Here is a 25,562-nt window from a genome sequence, read left to right as displayed (position 1 = left end):
AGCGTTTATCCCCCAAATTGAGTGGCCCGGGGGCCATGGTTAATAAATTTATGGATATTGAATGTTTTTGGATTTGCACGTACGCGTTGATAAGAAGATCAAGAAGATAAGATGATAAATATCAATGTAACGGCGATGGTAATTACGCGATAAGTAAAGCGCACACAATTGGAAAGACACAGACGTCCGCACTCGAAGAGAAATAGTCGGTGACCGTTACTCTTATTAATTTTCTTTTGTTTCTTAAATTTTGACTTATAGCTTATGATCTTTCTACCGCGGTTCGTTTCTTCAAAATGCTTATCGTCTAGTTGTTCAATTCTTCCTGTTTCCTAAATGGATTGGTTACTTTGCTCTTTACAAGTGTGGTTTGCCTAAATTTTGCGGCAACTGCAAAATCATCTTCTCCTTAAGCTTGTCGATTTTGTCAATTTTATTTTTCTCAACATTAAAATTTTGGTTTCCTGCATACAAAAAGATATCCGCCGGAGATCTTTTAGTAGTGTTATGTTTGGTTTTGTGGTTGTAGACATATAAGATTGTTTACAATCTTGTACATCTGTCTTCTATATTTTGTTCACTACTAATGATTCTCAGTGTGAATGTTTACTGTCTTCTGGAATCTTTCTATATCAGACACGCCGTTTTTTCTTGTGTTGCCGGATATGTTTACGCCAATTCTTCAAAGCTATGCACCTGAAGGCTGAATCCTTATCTGCTTTCATCTCCTGTGGTTTTTCCATGTCATTAAATATTTTTGTTATTGCCGTTTTGCATCTACCCAATTTCTACTTTTACATTCCGAATAAATGTCAATGTAAGATAAGTCTATCACGTATTTTTCTCTTACGTTGATTAATCTGGATTAGTTTTTAGCTATTTTAGAAATAGTATTCTCTTAGCTAATGGTTAATATGGTTAATATTCTAACCAGCTAATGGTTTTTTCTATTCCTGGATATAAAACTTCTTTATGCCTTCAACTGATTTTCAACTTCTGAAAATAATGACTTACATTGGAATGCATTGGTTGAATCGCTGTTTTTTTTTTTCTAACTGCATTTGTCTAGAGTAGGCATTGAGTGGACTTTCAGGTCTCTCAGTTATTGATATGTAGTTTGAATTATCTTCACTCACACTATGGACCATTGCATTTGTACTATCTGCAATTTCACCAAGCATGGCTTCTTCAAGTTTTGTGCGGGAAAGGGCATTATTCAGCGTTCTGCTCGCGTTACAGGCGGGGATTTTGTTTTTTTGAATAACATAGCACCAATAGCTAAATGACTTGCGTCAGTTGTCAAGGAGAATGGTTTTGAGAAGTCTGGATAGATCAAAAACGCATCCGAAGTTATCACAACGTCTCAACGTAACCTTGACATTGAGTATCAATTACTGCGAATTTCTTCAGTTCAAGGGCCCGCAAAATTTTCCCTTATAATAGTATCTTAGATTATTATTTTGATTTATATTTCCATTGCTCCTTTGCTTATGCCTTTTCGATTTATTAAAATATTGGCTTTCGGGGTTAGCATCATAGAATCCTTACCTCCATTGTAGGATGTTATAGGTTGGAAATAGTATCAATGTCGCGCTTATGACTTATACATTCTATCTGGCAATTTTCAATCGATTGCAGTCTTAAGTATTCTTTTTAGCACTTCTGTGTAATTAGTATTCTCAATAGGGTCGCTCTCTAGTTCTAGTTTGTCAAACTTTTTCTATAAACTTACATATGCCACCAGGATATGGTGTTTCCTCCAGATGCCTCACCAGGTCACGTATGGTCTATGGTCTTTAAATGATGTAGCCAGTGTAGTTATACCCGTTACTCGTAGAGTAAAAGGGTAAGCTCGATTCGTTGAAAAGTATATAACAGGCAGAAATTTCCAACCATACAAAGTATATATATTCTTGATCAGGGTCAATAGACGAGTCTATCTGGCCATGTATGTACATCAGTCCGTCGGTCCGTTTGTCAGTATGAATGTCGGATCTCAAGAACTATAAAAGCTAGAAGGTTGAGATTAAGCATACAGAGTCTAGAGACATAGACGCAGCGCAAGTTTGTTGACTCATGTTGCCACGCCCACTCTAACGCCCACAAACCGCACAAAACTGTCACGCCCACACTTTAGCAAAATGTTTTGATATTTTTTCACATTTGTATTAGTCTTGTAAATTTCTATCAATTTGCAAAACTTTAAATTTGCTATGCACACTCGAACGCCCTAAAACCGCCCATAACTGAAACTCAATTTTTTAAAAATTGTTGGATATTTTTTCTTAATATGATTAGTTTTGCAAATTTATATCGATTTGCCAAAAAACTTTCTGTTTTTATTTATTTGTATTATTACACATGTCTTTTAATGGTAAGGATATACAATACAATAATGATCCTTCTGCAGGTTCACCTACGCTTACACGCAAGGCGTCACAGTGATCACGTCCGAAGACCTCACTAAAGGGACGTATTTATGCCAGTTAATGAGTCACACCTACTGCGAATTCCAAGTTCATGTGAACAGTTTTAGTTCACAATTCCAAGCATGAAAGTGGTTCAGCGGTTTATCTGGACCTCTCAGTCTAGAAAATAGACGTTGATACTTTCATTGAAGCGCGTGTTCAGCCCAGGACATCTAAGGGCATTACAGGCCTGTTATTGCTCAATCCATTATTGCTAGACGCAATTTGTCCATTTATGAAGCAAGTGACCTTATAATGGGCCAAACCATCAGGTACGGCTCCACTTACATAAACACATTCACACACAATAAACATTTTACTGCCACCATGAATGAAGGCTACATAAGCTTTAGCGCCATAAGCCTGAGAATATCTATTTAATACATTTAAGTCTCGTTCGTTGTCGGAATTAACCACCACGCATAGATTCGAAAAAGTGCTATCAATTTGCCTTACACACTTATCTGGTAAGTTTTCCCGTGTTGAGTCAAACTAAGGCGCAGGCTCCTCTCCTGGTGGTGCCCTTTCGTCAATTCCTCTAAATTTTAGCTTTGCAACCATACATCCCCCGCAGCCCAAAAGCTTCGGTTTCCTGGGAAGCGGTTGAGAGAGCCATAAAAGCTACATCCAATTCCATTGTTAATGCTTAGAGCTACAGGAATTATTTAAACCATTGTAAGATCCAGTTCGCACAGGATCCGAAAACATTTCAGAATTGTTCAAAAGTGTTGGCGTGACCGGCTTGGTGGCTTTAGGGCGGTAGAGTGGGCGTGGCCAATTTTTTTTTTTGGCAAATTAATTTAACTTAAGCAACCGATAAAATTATGAAAAATTTTCAAGTCGTTGTCTCTGAATTTCGAATCTCAACCTTCTTCATACTGTTCAACTAATCAAGTAACGGGTATAAATACGGCAGCAAGAATATTCTGTAATACCATCAGCAATTAAGTATAATCTCACTTCAAAGCGAACGGTCGTGTTTTTTTTGAGCTCCGATTTTTATTTTGTATTTGTCAAACCAGCCGAGGTTTTTAATAATTATCTTTTAGTATCATATATTGTAAACATAATTATTAAAGATACGTTCGCTTCGCGAGTGAATATTGGTGATTTGTACAGTAGTTTAAACAAATATACAAAGTCTTTTGCATTTTTCGTCTTTGTGTTTTTTTTTACTCTCCCTTTTGTGCGTTGTTCGTAGTGCTGTTTGGTGTTTTCTTTTTTGCATGCACATAAACTGCACTGTGGACTTATTCTCCCGCTCTCACTCTCTTTCGCTCTTTCGCTCCCCCACACAAAATCTAAAATTTCTGAGCAGACTGCTCTAGTGCGTTTCTTTATACAGCTCGCTTGAAAGTTTTTGATCTTGTGTTTTCGTGCACAGTGGTCTGTTTGTAGACAAATATGAACACAGTAAACGTTGTCTGCTTTTATAAAAATTGCTGCCTGATTATAAAACCAAAAATGATTTGTTGGCTATGTGATAGAATGGTGCACACTAAGTGCGCTGGCTTTAATGGCCGAACAAGTGATGACCTAGCAAAGGGTAAAAATCTTAATTACTGTTGTGATGCTTGCCTTGTGGTTGCGAACGAGATGAAATCGTTTATGCGCGAAACTAAAGGTGGCTTGAAAGAACTGATCAACAGTTTTGGCGTAGCTAGAGATAGTTTTCGTCGAGCCGATGATCTTATTTCCGCGCTTAATTCACAGTTTAATGGCCTTGAGCTATTAGATGAATCTCCAAAGCGCAAAAAAGACGCTGATGGTAGGCTGCATAAGGCCACACAACCACGGGCAAATGATCAACAGGACTCCACAACTGATCAGCTGTCAATCGCAACAAATCCGCATATGTTGTTAAGATCGGCAGCTAAAAAAGATTCGGAACAATCCGATCAATCTGCTGTGGAGGGAGCCCACCCGGGGATTGCTAAAAATTCCGATTTGTCTGCACTGGTCTCTCAACCAGTGATTCTACCTGTCCCGATTAGTTTACCACCACAAGGGAACATTGAGAGCGGACTACCGGCACAAGTTGGCACTGCAGAAATACAATCAGCAGGGCCAAAACCCCTCGTGGTGGTTCCACTAAAGAAACAAATTTTCGGTTCTCGGCTTTCCCCTGATCAAACATCATCTGATGTATTGTCTTATATACAAGACAAAACAAAAGCCGTAATATAAAAGTGGAAAAATTTAACAAATAGGAAAAATGGGCCCGTGGGAATTAAACTTATCTCACGTGGCCAGACCACTGCAATATCCGCCTCTTCATCTTCTCCCTCTTCCGACGGCCAAAACTCTCTCGAAGAGTCGACGCCCGACGACGCCAGGACGCCCTTCTTCCTCTTCACTATTCTCGTTGTCTGCGTAACGTTTTCTGGCGCGTGAGCGAGGGATGTCTGTTCTGCTCAATGATCGATCACTGACTGATTTAATCTCTCTTCACAAAATCAGAATTATGCGTAGTTCTTAAATCTACACGCATTACCAACACATATTGGAGACCCACTCCAGTCCACATACATCATTTTATTAATTGGAATTAAACAAGTTTACTGCTACCTATGTGGCAGCCTTACCAGGTTTTACATAAAATTCTACAGCATACGCATACCAATATATACATTACTTCTACATTACTTTACAAATTAAGCTACTCTAACAATATTTAAGTGATTTGTTTTCCATGAACAAATAATTATAACAATCTCGATGGGAGATCATGTGGGTGGAATCTTTTTAGCCTTCTTTTTTTTTGGGGGGATGGATAAGCCTTCTCGCCAGGGTGTTGGGGTGGGAACCGAGTCGCCGCATATAACTATCCGCATGGGTCCTGAATACATCGCCTATCTTTGGAATATTAAGATCCCTTTCTATATCTCTGGTTCTCATGTACCAGGGGGAGTTACATAGTGATCTAACTACTTTACTTTGAGCAATTCTTATTTTATTCAGATTAGTTCTGGCCGTAACTCCGTATACTTGCAACGCCTACTTCCAAATGGGGTCAGGATAGATTTATACAGGCGAACTTTATTTGCCAATGAGAGTTTGTTTCTCTGCGATAAGAGCCACGAGCCTTTGAAAGTACTGCTTGCTTGATCATCGTCGAATGCCTTTGAAACGTTAGTCCTCTGTCCAAAATCAACCCGAGGTATTTGTAGAAGGTCTCGTGTTGAAGTGTGGAGCCGAGCATGGAAATTCCATAGCAATTCAAAGGCCTTTTTGTGAATGTGACGCAAGCACATTTGCTGCAATTAATGCCGATATTCCATTCCATTGCCCACTTCTCAAAGGCCGTCAAATATTCCTGTAGGCCCCTGGTTGCATCACTTATGCTTGTACTCCTGACCATTACCGCGGTGTCATCCGCGTAGGTTGCTATAAGAACGTTTTCGTCTTCAACTTCTGTACAGCACCAGGAATCCGGCATATCAGAAGTATACAGCGAATAAAGAGTCGGGCCTAAAACACTGCCTTGGGGTACGCCTTCTGAGATTGTACGCGTAGACGATTTGTCGCCATCGACAACCACACTGAACTGTCTGTTCGATAGAAAGCTTTTGATAAGAAGAAATAGCTGTGACCTCAAAATGGTCTTAAGCTTACTTAGAAGACCATCATGCCAAACTCTATCAAAGGCTTGTTGTATATCCATGAATACAGCTGTTGTATACATCTTGTCCTCCATTGCCTCCAAAACAAAGTTTGTCACCCGGTGTAGCTGTTCTGGAGTGCCATGACTTTTTCGGAAACCGAACTGCCACTTCGGAATAGCTTGGCTCACGCTTGAAAGTTTGAGGATGCGTTCTAATATTATCCTTTTCAACATTTTCCCTAGCGGGTAGAAGACTAATGGGCCTATATGCATCTACTTCAGTGGGTTGCTTTCCAGGCTTCGGAATCATCGTTATGATTGCTGATTTCCATTTGCTTGAAAAGTGTCCCAGCCTTAGAGCGCTATTGAACAATATGACTAAGAAAACTACAGCTTTGATGGGAAGGAGTTTGAGCGTCCTGTTATCTAGGAGGTCCTCACCAGGCGATTTTTTAGGTTTGAGCGTTTTGATTTGCGTTACTACCTCTTCCAAAGTATCAGGGCTTGTGGGAAGGGCTATTTGAAAAGGTTGGTCCAAGAGTGTTTGCACCCTGTTTCGGTGTTCTGCCGGAGTAAGATTCAATGGCTTAAATCTATCCTCTAAGCTGCTTGCAAAGATATCAGCCTTCTCCTGACTGGAGCCGCACCAACCACCAGCCGGATTTCTGATGGAAGCCTTAGGAATAACTTGTCTTTTAAGGTTATTCGTGAGTTTCCACAGCGAGTAGTTAGCCGATGCATCAGGACTTGCATTTTCCAGCATTTGGTCAAAGTAGTCTTGTTTGTTTTTCACCAGAACCTTGTTAAGACGATTTGATAACCTTTTGTAAATGTTGTGGGCGCGTGCGTCTCCTGTTCTGGAAAATTCTCGTCTAGCTCTTCGTTTGAGATGTATGAGAACTGAAGCGTTTTGTGGAAGTATACTGCGTCTACTCTGGGTAGGAGAATTTCTGCTTTCTGGTGTAGCAAGTGTCGCAGCCACGTGAATTTTGTCCATGAAAATCACTATAGTATCTTCGACGTCTTCTGGATAATTTATGTCCATGTTTAGGTTAATGCTTCGGTCTAGGACATTCCTAAATGTTTCGACAGAGGAGCCGGGAGCTAGTAAGGATTTCTTTTATATTGGGGAGTGTGGCTTAATGTTGCTACTACAGGTAGGTGATCAGAAGATAGATCGTACTATGTTTCAATTGAAATTTTATTTATTGGCACCCCATTTAGGACAAAAAAGTCCAAAGCTGTTGGCGTCAGTCTAGTGTTAGATGAGTAAAAGGTAGGTTCACCTGTAGCTAGAACTTCGCTAGAACAAGTTACGATGGCCTAATGTAGTGGTTTTCCTCGACTGCATGCCCTTAGGTTGCCCCACCATTGGTGCTTAGCATTGTAATCCCCTCCTGCTATACACTTGGGGCCCAATGTGATCAGGAGCTGATCAAAGTTGTTTTTAGTCCAACGCTTATTTGGAGGAAGATACAGAAGCTATTTTGATAATACCACCACTCGTATGTATATTGATACTGGTGACTTGTAAATCAGTGCGCACTGTTGACTGTGGTGAATATTGGCTTTGATGAAGATTGCAGAACCGGCTTTGGCGGTGTTACTTGGATGATTGGCAAATATTGTTCATAGCCAGGAGTGTATACTTTTAGTCCAGGGCGCATATGAGTTTCAGTAATTAGCATGATGTCTATAGAGTGGGCAATAAGAAAAAGTCAAAGTTCTTCATTCTTATGTACTAATCCTCTTGCGTTCCATAATCCGATTTTTAAGTTTAAGACTATCATTTTTTAGAAATCAGAATGTGGACTAGATCACGAAAAGCTTTGTTGGACTCAATCGTTTTCATGACTAATTTAAAAAGTTGATCCAATCTGGCGTTAATGTCCAAGATTGCCTTCTCGAGAGTGGCAAGGTTCCTGTTAGAGTTGTATTGCTCCCCAGTATTTAGAGTGATTGTGTTCTTATTAGGAACGCTGTACTTGTTTAGTTTAGTTCTTTAGTTATGTCAGCATAGGAGACTCCATTTCTGACAGCTGTCGACGACGCGTATTGTACATGGCGGATTTAATCATTTTTGTTAATGGTGTAGTTGGGTGGTCTAGGCCCTGGCTTTAATTTTTTACTCAATTCTATTCTGACTTTGCAGCCTTTATTGGTGATTCTGGTGATGGTGATTCTCCATGCAGTTTGCACATACGTATTGATTGTTTAGGTACCCGCACAATTCCCGCAAATTGTCCTTAAATGACAGCGATTGCGGGTGTGGCCAAAATTTTGGCAATTGTAACATTGAGCTATGTCCATGGCTTCTCCACTTCCACTTCTCCACTGTAACCCGCATTTTTCTGTACGCTTCCGTTATTCCTGCAGGCATCTACTTCCCCCCGCTCCTACCCAGACAAAATCTAACGGTTCTCTGCCGCGCATCACAAGAATGAAAAAGGCGCCTGCATGGCGCGTGCCAAGCAGAAACGCGCAATTACTAGAAATGTCGTTACATTAAAATAATAATCATATCGACATATGTATATTTTAACATAAAATTCTAACAGTGGTCAGAGGGAGACAGATTGCCAAATCTAAGGAGGTTCTATCTGGCAGTGGTCAGAGGCAAACGGCCGATGAGAATAAAATACACATTAAACAAAAAAATAACTATTAACTATTAACTGTATTATTTGACAGCGGTCAAAGGCAAATTGCCGGTACAGTTACTTAACAAGGGTGTAGAAAAAAAAATGAAATAAAAGCAAACAAAGAAAATTCTATCTGACTGTGGTCAGAGAAAAACGGCCGATGAAAATAAAATACACATTAAACAATTTAATGAAGATTAACTATATAATTTGACAGCGGTCAAAGGCAAAATTCTATCTAACAGTGGTTAAAGGCAAGCAGCCGATGTATACCCGTATATATGTGTACAAGTTAACAACGCATAACATAATCCATAGCAACTAGGTAGCTCAACACATAGAATGCTGACGCGCCAGAATGAAGTGCAGCGCTCTGTGCAAAGAACGTCCGGCAACGGAAGGCTGACTCTTCTTATTCGAAGTGTTGCCTCACGCTGCAAGAAATGCTGAGTCGGCTTTGCCGACTCGTCTTGATGGCGCGATGCATTGCTGTTAGGGTAAACTTAGCTCCATATTTTGTAAACTCTTCAGTCTCAGTTTTGCACCAGAATAAACCAGAACGTGCTCCGGCTAAAGCCGTAAATAACAATTGTTTTAATTACAAAGATTGCTACGCCACAAGGCTAGACAATATACCAAAGGGGGCGAAGTCAAGCCCTCCAACCTAATCTTCAGTAGAAGACTCCGACGAAAGACGTCCTACCACCGCTGTAACCTTGAGGGAGAAGTCTCTGGACCATCGCGGGAAAACACCTTTTCATAATTTACACATGTGTGAAATTTATTAAATTTAAATATTTATTAATCAGTACGTATCTTGCCTGACAGTGGTCAGCGATCGAGTACTGAGACAGAAAGTCAATCTGTGATAGCATAAATAGCCAATTATCAAAGAGGTGTAGAGTATCATTAAAATATATGGCTCGACAAAAAGCCTTAAATTAATCTTTGTTTTTCAGACATAACGGTTGTTTGTGATGGCGGAGAGCGTAATTAAACCATTCCTTTGTGAGAATGTGGAGAAGGCGTTACTCCGAGATGAATGGGAGAAGTGGCTCCCCAGCTTTCAACATATATTTACTGGTGGAAGGCGTCAACTCAGTAACTTAGAAGAGAATGAATTTTTACACTTGGGTGACACGCAACTTCAGACGGTTGCATACGCAATACCAGGTGCTATATTTGAATATAACGATGAAGCTAATAATGACGTTTTCTCCATATTGGTCGAGAAATTAACATCGTACTTTTCACCAAAACAAAATTTGACATTTGAGAGACACCTTTTTAGAAAAATATCTCCTGACGAAGGCAAAACAGTGGGGAAATTCATACTACGGCTGCGTCTAAAAAAATGCCAGCTAAAAAAATGCCAGTTTGGTTCCATGAAAGCCGAGATAGAAGAAATATGTCTAAAGGACAAACTTATTGATACCTGGGCTAACTCGGAAATTAGAAAGAAACTGTTAGATAAAGAACAAAAATGAAGCGAAGTTATAAGCGCGTGTAAACTAGATGAAGAAATAAAAAAACAGTCATCCAATGTTGCCGAAACATTTACCGGACACCGTCAACCTGATCTCGCAAGACAATTGGTTGATTTTGAAAATAAAGAATGCAACAGTTTTCAATGTTCGCGCGAGTGTACATGTATATGCCTCGGACGAATTTCTAAATGTTATTTGTGTCTTTGAGGCAGCAATAGCGATCAAGGAAAATCCGAAGCAAATTGCATCATTTTTCGTCAGTGAAAAAGGACGGCGGACATTGCTAGGGAGGGAAACGGCTTCCAAGTTAAATGTCCTCCGAATGGGTTTACCCGTTAACCACATTGAAATCATAGCGCCGTTCCCAAAATGAAAATGCGTTAGCGTTAAGCTAACAATAGATCCGGATGTCGACCTCGTAAAACAACCAATGAGACGAATTCCGGTGGCGTTGGAAGACAATGTGAATGCTAAGTTAGAAGAAGCCCACTGTATGGACATTATTGAACCGGTGAGCGGTCACAGTCCGTGGATCTCCCCGATGGTAATTGCGTTCAAGTCGAATGGTGACATCCGACTATGTCTAGATATGCGACAGGCCAACCGAGCCCTTCTTCGTGAAAACTATCCTCTGCCTACGTTCGAATCCTTTATGACTAAACTACGAAATGCCAAATTATTTTCACGACTGGATCTAAAGGACGCATATCACCAGTTGGAACTGGACGAAGCAAGTAGACCGATTACCACTTTCATCACACCTCGAGGACTGTTCAGATACAAGCGATTGATGTTCGGTATAAACGCGGCACCGGAAATCTTCCAAAGACCACTCGAAGAACTTCTTTCATCGTGCGATAACGCAATGAATTATATCGACGACGTAATAATTTTTGGAAACAGCGAAAAGGAACATGATGCTGCTGTCGAAAAAGTTCGTAATGTGTTCAAAGAATATAATATACTCCTAAACGATGAGAAGTGTATTTGGAAGACGACCAGAATAAATGGGACACATCTTAACGTATAAAGGGATACAGGCTGATCCTGAGAAAATAGCTGCTATCGGTTCCTTTCGAGCACCCAAAAATAAAGAAGAGACGCGGAGCTTCCTTGGTTTGGTCACCTATGTGGGAAAATTTATTCCAGACCTGGCCGATTTGACGGAACCAATGCGTTAGTTGTTAAAGAAGGATAAGAACTTTATCTGGGGACCAGTTCAAGATCGGGCGTTAGATAAAATCCCAAGTCTTTCATGTTTTGACCCCAACAATAAAACTAGATTGATAGCAGATGCTAGCCCTGTAGCTTTGGGGGCAGTATTATTACAATTCAACAATCATCACGACCAAAAAATAATTGAATTTGCTAGTCGAAGCTTAACCGAGGTGGAGAAACGATACTCCCAAACTGAGAAAGAATGCTTGGCCTTGGTTTGTGCAGTAGAGAGATATTATTTTTACTTACAGGGATTGGAGTTTTTAAACCAACATCAAAACCGGCGACACTACAGCCACTCCAGGCTTATAAATTTAAAGTTATCTACAAATCCGGGCAAGAAAATATTGCTGACAGTTTATCACGGCTGTGTGAACAGGCATTATCAGTTTTGCGATATCAAGGGCGAGCACAGCATACTCTTGATTATTAAACGCGCTACCCACTTCAATTGAGATTGTAAAATGTTAAGTTTTATAAAGTATGTGTTTAGTTTTTTATGTGTTGTGTTCAGCTAACCCGCACATACATTGCTTATATCTATTTATTCTTACTTACATTTATACATATACATATGTATGCAGAAGGCATTGGCCACTTGAGCTGCAAAGTGCATGCTCAGCACTCCCACGCCCCGCGATCGGCTTATGTATAAGCGTTAGATCGTATTACTTTGGCGCTGGAATGCTTATGTAGTTGTTGGCGGTCTTTTGGGTATTTGTATATTTATATTTATTATGACAAAGTGTCACAATGTATTGACGCTAAGTTATACCCAATCATTTATTGTATTGCTAGGGTAGATTAGTCCAATATGCTACAAGATATCTGACTTGGCCGAGAAGAGCACTTTTGACGAAGAAATCGTTGACGCAATGATGTGCCTCCAACAGGGTTCTTGGAACTTTGCACTATCAAGTAAACTGTACCCATTCCGATACGAACTGTCAGTGGTGGGAACAATTATGTTGAGGAGAGTTCGCATTGTTATTCCATTTAAGGCAGAAAGTGTTGACTTGGCACACGAAGGCCATCCAGGCGAATCGGCAATGAAGCGGCGATTAAGAGCCAAAGTGTGGTGGCTCCAAATAGACAAAGACACCGAGAAATTTGTAAAGGACTGCCTGGATTGTACTCTGGTTTCCCGAGCAGCAAATCCGACGCCAATGAAGAGAACTAAGTTTCCGAACGGTCCTTGGCTTGCAGTGGCAACAGACTTGCTGGCCCATTGCCAAATAACGAATGCATCTTAGTCCTAAACGAATATTATTCAAGATACACTAGTGGGCATAAGTATTTAGACACCATTAGCTTGCAACTGCCGGGCTATGGTTTTCATAGTATAGTCACATAAATAAGTAAACTATTGATGTTAAAACAAAGAGTGTTATTACAGTTACACGCGAGAGGTATGTTTTGCTTTTTACCTTTTCAATTTTCCTTCTGCTGATAAAAAAAGCTTGACAGACAACGATTTGGGCGGTGGCAAAAGTATTTAGACATCACATTTAATTAGTTCGCATTGATCTGTTGTTCGAAGAAAATCAAATTTTTGACTTTTTTCAGATCATTTGAACATTTGTTCTTGATAACGTGTTACTACCTACTTTTATTTCATTCATAAATTTGTTGAACATGGGGAAAACAAAGGAACTGAGCGAATTTATAAAAAATGAAATAATAATTAAGTATAACTCTGGTATTTCGGTACAAAATATCATTGATTTATACAAAATTCCACGGGCAACGGTGTATTACCAAATAAATAAATATAAAAAAACACACACAACCAAAAACGTTGCGCGTAGTGGCCGACCACGTAAAACAACTCAAAAGGACGATGGGTATATTTTACCGATGTTTGAGCAGAATGTTCTACAAACTCCCCGATCGGTTGCCAAAGAAGTAAAAGAAGGAGCAGAAATCGATATCAGTGAAAGAACAGTTCGAAGACGTCTTAAGGAAGCCGATTTCGGAACATATGTTAGCAAAGTTATACCACTAATAACTCCACGAAATAAGTTAAAGCGCCTTGACCTTGCCAAAAAACATGTTGGTCAGCCTGCATCGTTCTGGAACAATGTTTTGTGGAGCGATGAAAGCTCTTTTGAGTTTCACTGCTCAAAAAAAATTTTTTTTGTTAGATTACCGAAACAATATCGGAAAAAGTGGCACCAGTATGTAAATCATTCAGGAGGGTCTGTTATGTTTTGGGGATGCGTAGCCTTCACTGGCTTGGGAGATTTGGTTCCTGTTGATGGAACCATGAATCAAAGAAAATATTTAGATGTCCTTAATAATCATGCATTCCCCTCTGGTGAAAAATTGATTGGAGAGTCCTTCATACTCCAGCAGGATAATGCTCCCTGTCATAAGGCCAAACTGATTACGAAGTTTCTGAAAGATGTTGGCGTAAACACATTGGATTGGCCAGCTCAAAGTCCAGACCTGAACATAATAGAAATTCTCAGGTCATATTAAAAAAGAAAAAGGCGTGCAAACTTATCTAGAAGTAGAAAATATGAATAAAGCGCTCGTCAAACGTTTGAAAATAGCGCATCTGCAAAAAAGGAATCTTAAGGATGAAATTCGATCGTTCACGTTCATGTATAATGTCACTCCTCATGGAACGTAATGTATAATCGAGTCATTCGAGATAAGATCCCAGGCATAGAAGATTTGGTAGGCGAATTTTCCGATTCAGCGGAAAAGGATAGAGACTGTACACTTAAGCAAAAGGAAAAGGAAATTGCAGACAAAAGAAGGGGAGCAAGAGAAGCAGATATCAGCGTAGTAGACAAAGGGTCCTTAAAAATGTAGTTTTTCTCCACAAGCTTACTCCGAACTTCGACACTACTGAATATGAAGTGGTGGAGAGGAAAGGAAATACAGTGAAAGTTGTTGGGCAGGGCCAAACCCTTATGAGGAATGTAAGTCATCTTAAAAAGCTTCCCCATCGAAGTACACAGTCCGAGGCGCCTAACATTGACCGCTTACCTACTCTGGATCCAGAAGCACCACCAACCTTGCCGACCCCCGAAGAAAATGAGCCACACAACATGGATACCCTGAAGCTTAAGCTGGTGAGGAAGGAAGGGATGTGGGAAAGAACACCATAATGCTGAGCGAAGATCGACGTCCAACACTCTCTTTCTCGCGCTCGCCCTTTCGCTCTATGACTGTACTCTATTGATATTCATAATTACTTTTTAGCTTAGTTTTGACTCTGGCGAAGGAAGCAAGCACACTGAAGTGAAAGAAAATAAATAAGTTGATAATCCGAATCGTGCGTTGTTTATTAAAAGAACGGGTTGTTACGGCGCATAAACGATTTCATCTCCTTCGCAACCACAAGGCAAGCATCACAACAGTACTTTAGATTTTGGCCCTTCTCTAGGTCATCACTTGTTCGGCCATTAAAACCAGCGCACTTAGTATGCACCATTTTATCACATAGCCAGCAGCCTGCACGCACAGAAATTTTAGATTTTTTGTGGGAGAGCGAAAGAGTGAGAGTGGAAGCGAGAGAATAGGTGCACAGTGCAGTTTATGTGTATACGCACGAAAGGGAAAGTAAACAAAACACAAAGACAAAAAATGCAAAAGAGTTCGTTTATATGTTTAAACTACTGCACAAATCACAAAGAATCACCCGCGAAACGAACGGATCTTTAATAATTATGTTTTCAATATATTTTGCGCGCATAGATGTACCACTGTACCTGCAGCGCTCTTCGAGTCTCTCTTTCCGCCTTCTTTCTTCTCTGGCTAAATCTGTCGCGTTATCAATTCAACTTAACTACTTTGTAAGCTTATGCCTATAGGTTTCTTATTTTCGCTTAGTCCAGTCTGCAATAAAACCGAGCATAAAAATAAATATGCATTAATGTGTGCGTTCTTTTTAATTATAACCCTAATGGTGGCATATTAGTTGTATTCCGCATAAACATTTAGTGACCCCGACGTGATCTCAGTTTTTATTGGAGTCTGCAAATTTGTCTTGTTATTGTTTAATATCGTTTAAACAAAACTAATTTTTCAATGTCGTTTGGGGGCATTCGGTCACAAACGCACGAAACACATGCATGCAAACGCATACATACAATTGCGCAGCCGGCCGCTTTATTTTTGTACAATTTGCGATAATGATGATGTTGATGTTTTTTGTTGTGCAAAAAATTATTAATTAATTATTAAGCTTAATCTACGTTGCTGCAAAAGAACTTGATGAATTTTTATTTAAACGTAAATTCGGGTAATCTGTTCAATGGCGCGAGTGGAATGGTTCAATTCCCTAAATTTGGCGTTTTCGGCGCTGACATCATTGGAAAAATCGGATTAGAGTGGATCAAGTGTTAATCGGCTGGAATTTTCCGCAGTTTTCATGGATATGAAGGCGAAACTAAGCCGAGGATTAGCTGATCATCACAAGTCGCAGTTGCTGACTTTATTACTAAGAACGCGGATCTTTCCTTTTCGAACTATGAAGCCTCTGTAACTGAATTTATTGTGTATAAGCCCTAGCTTAAATAGCTAACATGAGAATCGTAAAACTACTTATATACAGACCAACTCTTCGCCGGGCAATCCCACTGTGGGAGTCCTATAAATAACACTTATCTCCAAAATATGCTACAAAAAATATGCTTACAGGAGGTTCAATTGAGTGTTCCCAAGTGTACGCATAATTTGGTGTTACAAATTACAATTGTTATTTTTAAATCTACAGTGTGAGGCAAAACATATTATCTTGCTCATTTTTTTCGTCATCTCACAGTTGACTATTGCGTGCCATTCTATCAATAGGCGGAGACCAGAAACAAGGCTTGTTTGCTTTTCCACGAAGGCAGCTCATTTGGAAGTTGAGGCACTCCGCGTTCTATTTGGAAAGACAATGCTACAAGCATAGTCGGTGCAAAGAGCGAGCTGCGAGAGTGAGCGAACCGCCCACGGCATCGATAGATGCATTGATAGGTACATTTCCTAAAGGGTTTAAGATTTGTCCCTATTGCAAGAAAGGAGCAAGTGTCACGTCGATACGTCTAACATCAATGTTGGAAAAATAGTTTTGAATGAGGACATAAATATGCATAAATATATCCTATTTGTGCGTTCTTATTAGCTATAACCCTAAGGGTGGCATAATAGTTCTCTTCCCCATAAACAAGTAACCTTATGGCCCCCTTTTTTCATAACGAAAGTATACTTTTCTGGATGTAGTTATACCCGTTACTCGTAGAGTAATTATTTGCCACGGCCACGCCCTACGCCCTACAACCGCCTAAAACTTCCACGCCCACTTATTTGAACCATTTTTCGATATTTTTTCATAATGTTATTAGGCTTGTAAATTCCTATCGATTTGCCAAACAACTTTTTGCCACTCTAACGCCATTAAGCCGCCGAACCGGTCACGTCCACACTTTGAAACAATTTTAAAATTTTTTCTCATTTTATTTCCCAATATCTTTCGATCTCCCAGAAAAATCTTGAAATTTCGCGTTCGCAATTGCATAAACTGTTTTTTTTTAGGACTTCACCACAAAGGCTGATGATTTCATTTTTAATTTTAACTGATCGATAGCTTGCATTTCCTTTTCCATGCTCCATATGCTTTTTTAAAACATTGTCTTCAGCTAACTCTAAGCTTGTAGAAGTCCTCTACAATTCCTTCACCGTAGTGCTTGCCTCGCAACGCCATGTCGTGGGATCCGCAAAACACAATACAGGAAATAATATATGTTATTATCTTTCTATTTTCCTGAATAACATTTTGGGAGTATTTATTTATTTGAGCGTCCGCATGCACATTCTCTAGGAATAATCTAGTAGCTTCTTATGAAAGTGGGTTTCCATGTGTTTTTTGCTATGTTCGTGGAACACTTTAAACTTGCAAAATGGCTTGACGACAAAAGAATCAATACTCCGTGAAATGAATTTTGATTTGGCGGAAATAAAGTGCAATATTTGCAAATGGCTCCTTTTTGGCAACGTTAATATCAAGCATGCCGAATACGCTTCTAACCAGGCATTGTTAAATTTTCTTTTTAAATTCTTCGCGTCCAAGGAAAAATCATACGCCTGGGGCGGTATCCAGATTTTTTGAGCAGTTCGGCCTTTTTTTCATAGGATAAGAGCGATGAGCGTCCAATCATCCTGGGCTAAATCTTCCGATAAGCTTGGTCTTGGCATTTCGGTCCAAGTGGTCGCAGCACCTTTAGATATACGAACACCTAAGTCGGGAGCAGACAAAGCTGTATCGATTTCGTTTTCCACTTTTTCGTCATCGTCAGTATTGTTACTTTCTCCACCTCATTCTTCACATAGTTTGCGCTTTTTTGCTGAAAAGCCAACCAATAAAATATTTAAGAATTTGGTAAAATCAATCCCGCTATAGTAAAATAATAGCGCCAAAACACAAACATTGATTTCTGAGGTCAACTCATACCCACGGCATGAACCATTTACTTATCATAATCGGGCCTGTCTTATTTCAACGCTTTTACTCGTTTGTTTATGAATTACTGTATGCATACTTACCAATAAATTTTCTTATCTCCATTGCTTGTACATGCTGGGCTTATAGAAGAAAATGTTTTTATTTCCAGAAATCTTATCACAATTGACATGATTTGCAAACTTTTTACAAGTGCATAACACTAGGATAGCTACGCGAGTCACCAACCCGGCACCGACAGCTGCCATTTCCTCCTTAAAACCCCCTCGCGTCTTCATACGGACCTAGCGCAGCGACCAGCGAATTCTAAAGACAACAACTGCCCTGCCTCCTAAATAAAAGCTTTCTTGCTACAATTCCAGAGCAACGGCCAATATAATCATATTAATTTTTCAATCCACCCAGTTGGACGTTTGGACAGTTTCCTTTCTCGCGCCGGTCGATAATGTTGGCCAACTAACACCGACCTGTAGAACGTCACCCGTAACAAACCCTAACCGCAACCAGTCCAAGCATCCAAGATGGGCCAGAAATTTCCGCGCACCGACTTCGAGTGGGTGTACACGGAGGAGCCGCACGCCTCGCGGCGCAAGATCATACTGGAGAAGTACGCGCAGATCAAGAAGCTGGTTCTGACGCAGATCCTGGCGCTATTCGTCGTGAAGGACCTGTCGTGGTCGTGGCTCATCGTGGCCGCCTACTGCTTCGGCGGCATCATCCACCACTCGTTGATGCTGGACGTGCACGAGATCTCGCACAACCTGGCCTTTGGACACAGCAGACCTTTGCACAACCGGATCCTGGGCTTCATCTGCAACCTGCCCATCGGGTTGCACATGAGCATTTCCTTCAAGAAGTACCACCTCGAACATCACCGTTACCAAGGTGATGAGACAATTGACCTGTTTGACACCACATTTGGAAAGTTTCTGTTTTGTTTCCGTCCACTGGTGATTAACCCGAAGCTACCTACACGCCTGGAGATTATTATCACCGTCGTGCAGCTGACTTTCAACGTCCTGATCGTTTACTTTCTGGGCTGGAAGCCACTGGCCTATCTGTTGATCGGCAGTATTCTAGCCATGGGACTGCACCCGGTGGCCGGACACTTTATCTCCGAGCACTACATGTTCGCCAAGGGCTTTGAGACGTACTCCTACTATGGTCCGCTCAACTGGATCACCTTCAATGTGGGCTACCACAACGAGCATCACGACTTTCCGGCGGCAAAGCGCATCGCCAAGGAATTCTACGACACAATGCCACAGCACACCAGCTGGACTCGGGTTCTGTTCGACTTCATCATGAACCCAGCAGTGGGACCTTACGCACGCGTGAAGCGACGCCAGCGCGGCCTGGCCTCCTAAGCCATCGATGCTATTCAAGGTTTCCTGCCATGAATGTAATCTCAGCGTTAGACCTAAAACGGTTTTTTTTATGTATATATACATCGTAGAGGCATTTACAGCGGATGCAGAAGAAATAAGGGGAACAACCACACACATAGCACCAGCTAATCTCTAGTGTGTAATACTTGTCCTATTATACTATTGTCTTAGTATTTTCGATACATATTTATATTGCTTTCAGATCATTTATGTGCAGACACGATTTGGTGTGATCAATCTTAATCCTTATCGCCGCCACCCTGGCCGACAGCAAGCCACTAATCAAGCAACCAACTACTAAAAACTACTACTAAACTGTTACCTAAGAATAAAGTCTAAATAATTTGACCGGGGTGGCTGCATGTACAGAATACACTATAAAATTTGTAAGCAAACTAATGAAATAAATGGGTCGCGGTTGTTTAGACTACAGCCGATATCCGCTCAATTGCTGACTCTGCAAACGGAGCAATTCGCGTGGGAGTTCTGCTTTACAAGCATTTATTCCCTAAGACATAAGCTGTTAAGAACGAACTGGAATAAAACTTCACTTCTGTCTCAGCTCTCAGCGGTGTGTGGAGCAGCTGACCATCCATGCCCTACCCTCGCGACGCCCTTGTTGTCTACATAACTTGAAGACATCGGCTAACATCCTAAGCATATGCTTTTCAGAACAACCGACTACAACTAAATCATCCTTATACATAAACGATTGCGACGGCTGTAAGCCTGTGAATACAAGTGTCATCATAATCTAGAACGAAATGGGGGCTATTTTAAAAACAAATGGTAATCGCGTGTAGCGATACGAACCTCTCTTAGTTTCTTCCAATCCTATTTGTTGAAATTCTGACATTGGGTCTAGTCACGAGAAATTTTTTTCTCGTCCTCACTGATCAAGAATATCATCTGTTCTTGGAAGAGAGAAATAGTCTGCTTATAGTTTTTGTTGATTTGACGATAGTCAACTACTAATCGCCGTCTATTTTCCCCCGAAATAGGCAGTGATTACTTGTGTACCAAGAGAAGTGGGCTATTATATTCTGACATAGCCGGTTCTACAATACCGTCTTTTATCAGCTTGTCAACTTTCCTTTGAATTTCTGACCTTTGATTTTTTGGCATTTAATAGTTCTTTATGTAAACTAGAGTTTTGTCATTTAATATAAATTTTTGCTGATAAAAGATATTATGATTCAATCTCGGATACTCTGCTATTCTCCACATCGCCCACGAAATCAGTTCTAAAGTCCAGCAAGCGATCAGTCCTGTCTGGAATTGCTAGCTTTTACGACCCTCTTGGTCTTATCTGCCCCGTAATAAAGAAGGCCAAAATCCTGCTTGGCTAAAGTTGTCTGCTGATATCTGTCTCACCCAGAAGGTACCCAATGGCGTGGTCGAAATCCATGCCAGCATTGACGCATATGGAGGATGCATCTACATAGTCTCCATGTCTCAAGGTCAACGAGTAGCCCACCTTTTCTGCGCAAAATTTCGTGTGGCCCCATTGAAGGCCCTCACGGTTCCCAAATTGGAATTATGCGCGGCAGTATTACTGGCTCAAATAATGCGGGAAGTCCTGCAGCTTGGCTTACTTTCTTGCCCTGTTTATTGCTGGTCAGATTCTTCCATTCGACTGCAGTTCTGGCCCATTGGCGGTCGCAAGACCACTGCAAGTGCAGTCAGCAAATGCATCATATGTTTTCCAGCCAAGCCACACATAGCTCGTCACATTATGGGTGATCTTCCTGAGGACCGCGTAACAGCTTCACATTCCTTCAAGGTCACTGGTCTGGACTTTTGTGACCCATTTTATTACAAAAATCCTGTTTGGAATAAAGAACCAATCAAGTGCTATATCTGTATCTTTATCTGCTTTTCTACAAAGGCTGTTCACCTTGAGCTGGTTCAGGATCTCTCCACTTCTGCATTTCTTAATGCATTGCGTCGATTTATACTGACTCGTGGAAAGCCTGCACGCATATGGTCGGACAGCGCCACCAATTTTGTCTGCGTTCGGAATGAGTTGGAGGATCTTAAGAGTTTGTTCCTGTTGACTGATAGCATTGAATGGCAATTCATTCCTCCTCGATCGCCGCATTTTGGAGGCCTCTGGGAGGCGACTGTCAAAACAGCAAAGCATCATTTTTACCGAGCTTTCGACCCTGCCGTTTTTGCTTGGCTCTGAAAGGCATTCGAAGTCTTGTTGATAACACAACCGTAACAGAATGCTCTTCTTTCAGATACGCAATTCTGATATCTTCAGAATATCCTTCCTTGTGACAGTTTCAACATAATAAGGAAAACGCATCGAAATCAGCCTCACTGTTAGGTTCTGATTCTATCTAAGTCTCGCATTCCTGAGAAAATTAAGAATTTTCCCGTCTCAACGGAGGGCTCCGCACGTAGCCACTGCACCGCTTTACAACGGCCAAGAAGGCTTCGCGCCTACGACAAATCTGTTGTAGACTTAAAACAGTATTAATACCTATGTTCAAGATACCCTGTCCAATTTCTGGCCGCAAATTGTTTCTCGGAACTCAAATTAATTTACTCGACGTCTAAGGATGCTCTAGCTGCTCGACTAAGGCAGATATTGTGTCGTAAAAACAATCAATAAATTAATTTTGCTTTTGCAGAAAGTGTCCTAATTAAAAAAAATAATAATTGCGTGTTTACAAAGTAGATTGTAATTATACCTAACGTCGCTCGAGTTAGTGTATCTTACTCTATAAATAAACCAAGAAAGAATGATATAGTCAAGTTCCCCGACTATCAGATACCCCTTACTCAGGTAGTCTGAATGCAAACGCGAAATTTCATCTTTTTCCTGGGATTTCGAAAGATATTGGGGAATAAAATAAGAAAAAAATAAAAAAATTTTCAAAAATGTTGGCGTGATCGATTAAAATTTACACGACTAATAATATTATGAAAAAATTATATTTATCTATTGATAATAGATTTTTGTGGGCGTGACTGTTTTGGGCGGTTTTAGGGCGTAAGATTAGGCGTTACAAAAAGTTTTTTGCCAAATCGATAGTAATTTACAAGTCAAAAATGTGAAAAAATATGAACATGTATTCAAAATTGTGGGCGTTAAAGTGGGCGTGGCAACATCGGTGAACAAACTTTCGCTGCGTATATGTCTCCTGAATCTTGAATTCTGAGTCTCAACCTTCTTTTAGCTTTTATAGTTCCTGAGATCTATGTCCGACAGACGGACATAGTTAGATTGACTCGGCTATAGATCCTGATCAGGAATATATATACTTTATATAGTCGAAAACGCTTCGTTCTGGATGTTACATACTTTTCAACTTTTCATTTACTTTACGAGTAACGGCTATAATAATAGAGGTAAAACAAATTTAAAACTTGTACAAAAGTTATATTTTCTGTTTTTTGTATTAGTCTTGTAAATTTATATCGATTTGCCAAAAATCTTTTTGCCACGCCAAACGCCCACAAAAAAACGAATGCTGCCACGCCCACACTTCCGAAAAATGTTTGGATATGTTTTGATTATTGTTTTAGCCTTGTAAATAATGCTAAAAAAAACTTTTTGCTAAGCACATACTATCGCCCACAAACCTGACAAAACTGTCATGCCCAAACATTTGAAAAATGTTTTGATATTTTTTCATATATTTATAAGTCTTGCATATATGTAACGCCCACACTTATACATTTTTTTTTATATAATTTTTATTTTATTCCCTAATATCTATCGATAAGCCAGAAAAATAATGAAATTTTGCGTTGGCATATCCAACAGCTGAGTAATGAGTATCTGATAATAGGGGAACTCGACTATAATATTCTGTCCTGCCTTTTTTTTATAATTATGTATTTTTTTAACTTATTCAAAAATAGGTTTTTTATTACTAGTTGTGCCTACCAAAGACATTATAATAATAAGATGCGTAACGGCTATACATTAGTTTTGCAATTTTAATCCAAGAATCGAATTTACATATATGAACTTTCGGCCAATTTCGTTGTAAAAGATAATGTGAGCAGTAGCTTTTACAGCATTAATATTAAATTAATCAATATTTCAACTTATAATTAAAATAAAGTTGCTATCTGGAATCGTTCATATATATAGGGTGCGGCAGCATAATTTCTCTTTTTCAAAACTCAATGAAAACTTTTGCAGGCATCGGAAAATATTTATTTAATATGTTTAAAGCGAAACTGATTTCTAAAGACACGACGTGCGGTCATAAGCACCTAATAATAGATGTCTACTACTAGACAATGTAAACTCTAATTTTTCACACGTCGCAAGCCTAATACTTTAATGAAAATTATTCTAATATATAGTCATATTTGAATTTTATTTTGTGATATTATGTACATAGTTTCGGCTATTACTATTTCTAAGCTGCATCAAATAATAATATCGTTAAGGCAATGCAAAACAAGAATTTTTACACTATTTGTAATATAAATATTAATGGCACACATACAGTTGTCGTCTGTCACTGTATGCGTATAAGAGAGCTGCTGGCTGTAGAGCTCTTCGCTCTCTGGCTCATGAACATAAATTCGAGAAACCCTAGAGCCACCTCTAGAGCCAGCTTTAAAAAGTCGTGTGCAAAAAATCGTATGGTGTTGCGCATGTTATAATAGTGTCTTTAGTTCTACGATGGCCAACAATTTCTCAAAATAATTTATGTGTTATATAGATTTTGGCTTCAAAATCTCCTTGCACAAGTATGCGATATACACACTTTTATGCTAATGTTCTTAGATATTTACGCTTTAAAATTTGCGTTTTTTTTTACCGCCGCCAGATGCAATTATGCATCTTGTTATACGTATGTATGTCTTTAGTTCGGCTCCCTTCAGGACGCTGATGTTCAGACTCCAAGGCATTTGGTCATTTGGATCGAATAGCGTGTAGCCTGTTTTTTAGTCGAGGCCCGTCGGAGCGGGACGACGCCGCGAACGACGCCGAACTTCTTAGCCTGAGCCATCTTCTAAATGGGCCTTGTCCCATTCCACAATGGTCGGCGGTCTCGGAACAAGTTAACCAACTGTCAATCACTGGCTTTAGCGACAATGATGAATTTTAGAGTGTATACTATTTATTATTACTGCTATTTTTCATGGTTTTCATTATTGCAATATTTTGTACGGGGTGTTTGGAAACCTGTGCAAAAAAGTGTATTTTAATTTTATTTCAGAACTTTAATATGTTAAAGGTGCGATCGTCACTAGTATTTTAGTTCATCAATTGGTTAAATGTTTTCGCGAATTAAGGCATACAATTCAAGGCACCACCCGACTATTAGTAAAACAAACCGCTCGTACGTAAGAAACAAAAACATCTGCTTAAGGCTGACGGCAGAGTCCACGCGAGAAGTGAAGCGAGGAGATGGCACAGTGAGAGCTTTGCAAGAAGAGACATACATATTTTAGTTATTAATGTGAACATGATGGATTCGGACGAGGAATTTTTCTTTTCAAAAAAACCTGGCGCCCACCCCCTTAACTACAATATAAATGGAAAAGGCGAATTCGATAATTTATATCGCTTTATCGCTTGAGCTCGCAACTAGCTTCACTCTCACTCTGACATCTTTCGAGCGATTGCGCTTAAAAATGCGTGCAGTTGTCTATCGCTCGTTCTCGCCCAATATTATCGCTTCGCTTTGCTTTTCGCGCACACTCTGCCGTCAGCCTAAAATATAATTACAGCAGTAAGAGTAAACATTGAAAAGATTGTAACGAACTGATTTTCTTTATTTCGCTCGCTACTGGTTGCAGCGGCTAGCTCACAGAGTTTGTGTGTTCGCCCCACCAAATTTATGATTTGTGTGATTGCCCGACCAAGGAAACGCAATAGGTTCTTAATATAGCCGTTTATTCTGCTGTTTCTATATTATATTTCGGAGATCTCACTAGTCCTGCGGCGCTTCTCTTGCAACGTCTTGCCTCTGTGGTACTGCTGGCTCCTTGACGTGGACGACGAGTCGGCCCGGCCGGGACTAGGATAGGCAACGCTCGTCCTGGGACCACCTATACCGACCACTGACTCCACTGACCCTTATGGACACGTCGGGTTCTTGCCTTAGCTTCTGAAGGTCCTTCTGCCGGCCGGAACGGATTTAGGATGTTATGGGGCAGGGTGTTTCGTCCTTGGGCGAGGCAACGCTCGTCCTGGGACCACCTTTGCTAGCCACTGACTCCAATGATCCTTACGACACGTCAGATCCTTCTCCTCCACTCCCAGGATCTCCACTTGCTTGTGGTGATTCGTCCTTCTGAGTCCTTCGGGCTTCTTGCC

At 40.2% G+C, this 25,562-nt stretch overlaps 1 protein-coding gene across 1 annotated transcript; it reads left to right on the top strand.

Annotated features, from left to right (window-relative positions):
* Window positions 1–18,282: 18,282 nt before the first annotated feature.
* LOC117139884 (sphingolipid delta(4)-desaturase DES1-like) lies at window positions 18,283–19,667 on the top strand. The gene has a single exon (XM_033302552.1). The coding sequence runs from the start codon at window positions 18,398–18,400 to the stop codon at window positions 19,241–19,243; it is 846 nt and encodes a 281-aa protein (XP_033158443.1). The 5' UTR covers window positions 18,283–18,397; the 3' UTR covers window positions 19,244–19,667.
* Window positions 19,668–25,562: the final 5,895 nt, after the last annotated feature.

This window comes from Drosophila mauritiana, chromosome 3L, assembly GCF_004382145.1.
Source record: "Drosophila mauritiana strain mau12 chromosome 3L, ASM438214v1, whole genome shotgun sequence".
Lineage (NCBI taxonomy): Eukaryota > Metazoa > Arthropoda > Insecta > Diptera > Drosophilidae > Drosophila > Drosophila mauritiana.
The sequence above is the reverse complement of the archived record's forward strand: the minus strand, read 5'-3'. Positions and strand labels throughout refer to the sequence as shown.